The sequence below is a fragment of the Rhea americana genome, unplaced genomic scaffold (assembly GCF_003343005.1).
Source record: "Rhea americana isolate MKP2758 unplaced genomic scaffold, rheAme1 scaffold_567, whole genome shotgun sequence".
NCBI classification, from domain to species: domain Eukaryota; kingdom Metazoa; phylum Chordata; class Aves; order Rheiformes; family Rheidae; genus Rhea; species Rhea americana.
The window spans coordinates 1-6994 of NW_028186720.1; the positions used below are offsets into that span (position 1 = coordinate 1).

The following is a 6994-nucleotide window of genomic DNA, read 5'->3' on the forward strand; positions in this document are numbered from 1 at the left end:
GGAGCGAGGAGCGGGCTGGGAGGACAGAGCCCTGGTCCTCGCAGGGCCCCAGCTCAGTTCCCATGGGCTGTGGTGACAGTTACCGCAGCCCTGGCTTTCCTGGGACAGCTCCCACCCGAGAGCTGCCCATCCACACAGCCCTCTGGCTGGGCCCTCGGCTTCCTGGCACGTGTCCTGCCCGCACAGCCCCGCACCTCCCTTCAGCGTCCCTCCTCTCACAGGAGGGGTGCCGGACCTGCCTCTGGGGGTGCCGGACCTGCCTCTGGGGGTGCCGGACCTGCCTCTGGGGTGCCGGACCTGCCTCTGGGGGTGCCGGACCTGCCTCTGGGGGTGCACCTCCCCTGTGCACAGGTACCCTTCAGATGCGCAACTTCAGGCAAGCCTGTGCATGTATTTCGGAGACCTCCAGATCGGATGTTTCCCTTCATTTTAGCTCGCCCGTGTTCTGAGAGCTCGTAAGGGGAACATCGTTGCGAGGGTGCTGAAAGCCAGCCAACCTAGTGTTCGGCCAGTGAGCAAACATCTCCGGTCCCCCAACACGACAGCTGGTCACAGAGCAAGGTGTGTTGTGGAAGACGAGGCTCGCTGGCCACCGCAACAGGGTCGGCCCCTAGGTTCCCGCTGAGACAGAAGTTCAAAGCTAAATCAGAGTGAAATAAGTTTTAATGACACGCGGGCAGCAATTACAGCTCGAGCTGGGTGCCTCCAAAGAGGGGCAAAGAGACCCCTGGGCAGTTACACCCTTACGAGCTAAATCCTCCCCCCTTCACGTGACAGGTCAGAACCAACAGCGATATTGGAGTTCAGGCTGTTCCAGCTCCCGGTTGCTCCTTTCTGTAGTTTCCAGGTGTGTCCTTTACTTCTTATCGCACTTCCGCATAGCTGTTGATGGATCTTTTGCTCCCTTCGTGGCCCTGGGAACCAGTCTTTGTGGTAACTTTTCTTGCATAGTTGTCTGGCTCTTCTTTTACAAAAGCAAGGTCACAGCTTAGGCCTAAGGCTTCAGCCAACTTAGCTACTAATGCTACGTAAGGAACACGGCAACTAACTCTAGACAGCTTTAGTCCAACAGTCTAACAAGGTGAACATGCAGACAGAGAGCAGCAGAGGGAAATTGCATTTCATCTCACGCTTGTTGCACTCCTGGAGCCAATGAGGAAATGAGACTCAAAGGTCACAGGAAAACGTCCAAGTGCGACTTTGACGGGGATAGAAAGTAACATCAGGAAAGGGAGGAGAAACTGGAGCTTCAGAGGGCAGTAAGAAAGGCACAGCAAAGAAGTTTCCTGTCCAACAGAGCCTTACCAGCTAAAGTATAGTGCAAAACTTTCCAAAGAACGACCGTGCGTCTTTCTCCAGCATTTCTTGTGTGTAGCACGGAGCGATACAGTTACCCTCTGCCATGGTATCGATCATAGTAATCAACGTTGAAACCTGCTTATCCTTTAGCTCTCCTTCTGCCCTGTTGTTGAAAGCAGTGTACCGGCATCCACATTTTGCTGACAGCCCATTAAGAAACTCACTGCTTTCTACGAAACTCTTGATATCTTCTGGCTTCTGAAGCTCTTCTGCTCGGGTGAATACGAGGACTGTGTAACGCTGTGCTTCAGTATGCAGAATTTTTGTTACGTATTCTGCTACTTCCATCTCTTCTTTACTGATTCGGCCCAGCTGCACCACCAGAAGAATGGCGTGGACCCCTGAGGAGAGGGAGTGAACTGCCTTTTTAATCTCCTTGGCGGTGGCTTCATTAGATTTCTTGGAGTCAAAAAGGCCAGGAGTGTCAACAACAACAACTTTTCTTCCCTTGAAATTTCCCTCAGCTCTGCTGTAGTCCTTTGTTACAGAGTGCGCTGCTACTTTGGAAGAGAAAGCACTATAACCAAGGATGGTGTTTCCCGTCGCACTTTTCCCACTGCCAGTTTTACCCACAAGCAGGATTCTCAGCTCAGGCCCTGGAGGAGCAATCAGAGACACAGGTCTAAGGCCCACAGCCCAGTGGTGTCACAGACAGCCCTCCCTGCGTGCTGCACGCCAGGGCTGGTGCCCTGCCACGCCGTCAGGTAGAGCTGTCCATGCTGAGCAGAAAAAGCTCCCTCACATCCCTCCTTGGCAAGACGGGGGACAGGACAAGGGCTGCAACCACGTCCAGGCAGGCGAAACAGGGCTTGCTCAGCCCCAGCTGACCCTGCCTATCAATCCAGCCCTACCAACAAGGAAAGTTCATGCTCTGGAAGGAACCAAAACCCAGACGAAAGCTGTCCTCATTGAAAGACTCCCTGGAAGGGGGGCGAGGGGGTGGGGGAAGAAGAGGGGAAGAAAAAGGGAAAAGGAAACCAGGGCTGGAAAGGAGCGGGCTGCGCAGAGCCCTCTCGCAGCTCCAGCTGGGCACAGGCCACATTCCCGGTGCGGTGCTCCGCGCTTGCGGCCAGCCAGTCCGCGTCTCTTCCAGGGGCCCGACATGCGACAGCAGCTACAGCTCAGCACTGCCAGAGCCAGGGGAGCAGCCGCAGCGCCGGGGGCAGCCAGGCAGAGCCCTGCCTGTGCGTGACGGTCCCACCGCGCTGGCGCTGGGGCCGCTTGCGTGGTCTGGACACCCCACGGGTCTGTCCCACGGCTCTCCCCAGCCCAGGGCCTGAGCTGTGCACGGTGCTGCGCTCCAAGGCTCCCGGTGAGCTGAACCCCTGTGCTGCCAGCACAGGTCGGGGGCCAGGGCAGCATGCCCCAGGAGGCCCTCCCCACGCTGGGAGCCTTTGCCTGCTAGGTCCGAGCCAGGACTCTGCCCTGGAGCTCTTCTGGGTTTGGCATTAGCCAGTCATTGGTGTGACACCCCAGGAACGTGAGGAAGCACCAACCGGCCTCTCAGCTGGCTCCTGCCTCCCCTCCAGCCCGGAGCCCGTGCTGTGGGCAGCCCACGTCCCCACAGCCTGAGCAGGCACCCCGAAGGGCCATTAGCAGAAAACGGGCCCCACAAGAGCTCAGGTCAGGGCTTCCTCAAAGGGCCTCTGCAGCCCCAGGCTGAGCAACGCCCAGTCTCCTCCCGAGAGTAGAAAGTGCAAGCAAAAGTGTGTCCTGCAGCTACTCCGCACTCAGGGAGCTCGCAGCAGAAACGAAAGGGCAGGCTGAGGTGAATTATGCTAAGCCACTGGCTCTTCCAAGAAATCATATGCACAGCAGCATACGTGCAGCAGTTCACGCAGCACCAGGTCCCCTTCCTGCTGCTGCGTGGCCCCAGTTTGGTCACATCCCCAGGCRTCAGTGTGAGAGGAATTTTGCTTCCTCTCAGCATGAGCTGGGCACTGCACTAGAACAGCCTATGGGCTCCATGAAACAGGCACAAAAATGACTGGGTTTCGGAGCATATACCCCAGACACCCTACATGGTGTCAGGCTGCAGTGACTGGACAACAGCTACCCCATCTGTCCCTGCTCTCAGGCCACACAGTGCTAGAGGTGGGAGGGTGTGAGGCAATCTCAGGAAATCCTTGAGCCTGTGCTGTTCCCAGAAACATCATCCCAGATGCTGAAGTTTTCCTCTTTGCATGTGARTTGCACATAGGTGGAAAGCAGAGTTATAAATGCAAACCTGGCTTTACGTTTACCAGCAATGCACCGAAATGAATTCAAAGAGAAGCAGAGTCAGCCTTTGGCCTGCTAAGATCACCAGGTAAAAAGCTCACCTGAGGGCATTCCTTCTGCCATAATGAGTCCAGTTAGGTGGAAAGCCTGAAAGAAGAGAGAGAGATTTTAAGCGTGATTTGCAAAAACTCCCTTGTTTCTGTTCCTGCGGTAACAAAGATGACAAAGACAGCCACTGGGGAGTTGAATCAGCAATATGTTCTCTGTGTGTGCATGCAAAAAGAGGCAATTTTACAACCAAATGTTAAATAAATTCTCTCTCACACACACACACATATGCACTATATCAAAGTGCACCTCCATCAGCCAAGAGATGAACATCTCACAGCCCCTGCTCCCCAGAGGTAATCCCAGGACAGAGTTCTTTAAGCTCTGTGCAGTTTGGGACCACAGGTCCTGCCATGCTGAGGGAGGTAGGCGAGTGCAGTTCCCTCTTGTTAACAACCTTGGTCACAACCAGGGCAGGGGTTGTGCCTCCTCAGCTGTGTTTGCCTTGGAGAGGAAGCCTTTTAGAGCAATGCTTTGGGGAAGTAATTTTCTGTCATGCTCCTAGGAGACCTCAAGCCATCACTCAGAGACCCACTCAACCCCACAAAGAGCCAAATTCTGCCAGCACTCCAGCTGAGTGTCGGTAATCCGTCTCAGAAGCAGACCCCCAAAAGCCTCCTACCAAGAACATCCTCAACTTTCCTGGACCTCAGCAGGCCCTGCTCCCTCTACCACCATACTCCCACACGTTCTGCCCCACTGCAGGCCTTCACAAAATGCAGCCACAGGCCCCCAGGACCGGACACTGTGCTTGCAGAGAGCAGCCCAGCCATGGGTAGGGCCCACGTGGCTCTGCTGGCAGAGCAGGGAACAGAAGTGTGTGTTGGGGCCCTTATGCTCACACTCCAGGAGCAACCTTCTGTCCCCCTGCTTTGCTGGGACAGCTACGCAGGTCCCTAGTATCTTAGCTCAAAGGGACCCACTCATCTGTGCTGAAACTGCCACCGACCATGCTTCAGGGTTTAGTGTTTTCTCCCAAGGAGGGAATGGTGCCACTGAACTGTGTCTCAGCAACCCCCAAGAGCCCGTGCTCCAGCTGGTTGTACATAAGGACAGACAGGGGCTGCCTTCACAGAAAAGAATTCTCAGGAAAACGCAGGTTTGGCAATTTCAGTCTGTCCTATGTTTACTCTGCTTCGGTGAAACTTTCTGAGCTTCATCGGGGATGTTGCTGATACTCAGCCAGAACAGGAGCCCTTCCCAACAACAGCCAATAGTTCAAGACCCTGTGTGGCACCTCCTCCTCCAGCTCCTATTACGCCAATAGGAACATCTCCTACACGAGACTGCAGGAAGAGCAGACTCTGCCTCTTGGGTTCAGGCCACTTTTCTGGCATGTGGATAGCACACACCTAAGTTCAAAGTCAAGAACTAACTCAGAAAAGAAAACTTTTCAGAAAATAGACAAGTGCCCCATCACCTGCAGTGGATGCTCCAACAGTGGACTCTATCTTGAATAATTATAACGATAAAATTTGTTTTAAAACAAATATATATCTATAAAATACAGTTACAAAACTATGTTAGTGTAACTAGTACCAGAGTAATTAGAATAATTAGCATAACATTTGCACTGTAATTAATATGCTATCTATATATATATCACTTCTTATTACTGCTATTATTACTACAGTGGTATAAGCTGTGTCAGTATTATTTTCAAATCAGTCCAGCATTAGGGATACTTGCAGATACTAACTGATTTGATAGTGTCCAGTGTCGATTCCTGCTTGCAGTCATCTTTCCTTTGCCTGAGGAGGACAGCATCTGCGTTTCATGAGGAAGGTCAAAGAAAGCAGAGAAATACAGCAGAAAAAGATCACAGGCAACTGGAGAGTGCAAGAAGTCCCTACTGCATTTCCCAAACACACAAAATACTCCTTTTTACCTGGAACAAAGCTTTAAACACAAGCAATCGTGTAATAATTTTACATTATTTATAAAAGGAAGCTAGTAGCCGTTTAGTCTTAGGATTAAAGCAAAATCTTAGGATCTGTGTTTACTTCTATTTGGTGCACTGCTTTTGTTAGGTTGAGAATGAAGGCAGCAGTGCTAGCTATGAGGGTTTCACCAAAATACCATATTGAGGGAGTGCCAGTTCTGATCATCTGTTAAATCTTTCTTTTCTGTTCCAATCTGCACATTCAAACACTGGAGTACAGTTGGACATGCAAGTGTTAAGGCTTGTAGCAGCAAGCTAGGATAAAAGCAGTGCAGTTCTGAGAGACGAGCATTGAAATAAAGACAGCGAAGTGGAACACCACAGAGAATCACATTTCTACAGCTACATACAACGGAAATCAAGAATTAGGCTGTTACATGTGTATTCGTAGGTCCAGCCATGTTTAGCTCTCCCTCACTCAAAAAAGAAAAAAAAAAAAGAGTGGGAGAGGTAAGACTAAAAGGCAGCTTTGGTCAATCTGCAGTGCAGAAAGGAATTAAGGAAGAGCAGAGAGAGAAAAACAATTTAACACATGCTTGCATGAAAGATGGGATGTTTCTATTGGAATTTCTTCAGGCAGGGCTGAGAGTGACTCAGTCCTAGTGAGAAAGACAGTCCAGCCTCGCTATGCCTGCCCAGCAGACATCCTGCCTTCACAATCCCCTGGGCAACACCGGCGACACCTCGAACGCAGCTCCTATTTTACACTGCCCCTTAGCAAAGCAGTGCCGTTTCCAGGCTCCCTTTCCAGTGCTCACATTCAAATCAGCATTGGCTGAGCTTTCCCCCTCACACGCTAACATGACTGTTTCCTCATCCCAAAACAGATATCCATCAGTGTCATTTAGTGCCCAGACCTTTTTCTTTTACCTGCCCCAGAGCTGCAGAAGTAAAGGCGGGCAGGACAGTCACCCAAAGCTTGTCTCATGCAGAAAGACCTACCTGGTCTTCCTGCAGCCTTCCCCTGCACTGCTCTTACCTCACAGTTCACAACCCTGCAGCCAGGAACGATGCAACTTGAGTCTCACTCAAAAGCAGTTAGCTGGGACAGAATCTTCAGCACTCCAGTTTCTGTTTCCTATCAGCACCATAAAAGGTCTGTGGGAGGGCTTTAAGCCATTATCATAGATTCAGTAAGGTTGGCAGGGACATCTGGAGATCATCTAGTCCAACCTCCCTGCTCAAGCAGGGTCACCTAGAGCATGGTAGACAGGGTTGCAGCCAGGTGGGCCTTGAATATCTCCAGAGAAGGAGACTCCACCACCTCTCTGGGCAGCCTGTCCCAGTGCTCTGTCACTCTCACAGGGAAGAAATTCCTCCTCATATTTAGGCAGAACTTCCTGTGGTTCAATTTTTGCTCATTGC

The 6994-nt window shown here is 51.7% G+C and overlaps 1 protein-coding gene across 4 annotated transcripts; it reads right to left on the reverse strand.

Moving 5' to 3' along the window:
- Window positions 1-645: 645 nt before the first annotated feature.
- LOC146587780 (GTPase IMAP family member 9-like) lies at window positions 646-6702 on the reverse strand. Of its 4 annotated transcripts, none has more exons than XM_085318988.1 (4): window positions 6609-6695; window positions 5387-5438; window positions 3681-3726; window positions 646-1955 (listed from the first exon to the last, which is right to left on the reverse strand). In XM_085318988.1, the coding sequence occupies exons 3-4, from the start codon at window positions 3700-3702 to the stop codon at window positions 1309-1311; spliced, it is 669 nt and encodes a 222-aa protein (XP_085175114.1). In that variant the 5' UTR covers window positions 3703-3726; window positions 5387-5438; window positions 6609-6695; the 3' UTR covers window positions 646-1308. The 4 variants fall into 4 exon arrangements, with proteins under 4 accessions (XP_085175114.1, XP_085175113.1, XP_085175111.1 ...); XM_085318987.1 differs by lacking the exon at window positions 6609-6695 and adding an exon at window positions 6572-6588; XM_085318985.1 differs by lacking the exon at window positions 5387-5438 and having other exon boundaries at window positions 6609-6702.
- Between the last annotated feature and the right edge of the window lie 292 nt (window positions 6703-6994).

Coding starts and splice junctions, on each gene's coding strand:
- LOC146587780 (XM_085318985.1), bottom strand. CDS start 3,702: ATGGCAGAAGGAATGCCCTCAG. Junction 1,956..3,680: donor GGCAGAAGGAATGCCCTCAG/GTGAGCTTTTTA, acceptor TTGCTCCTCCAG/GGCCTGAGCTGAGAATCCTG.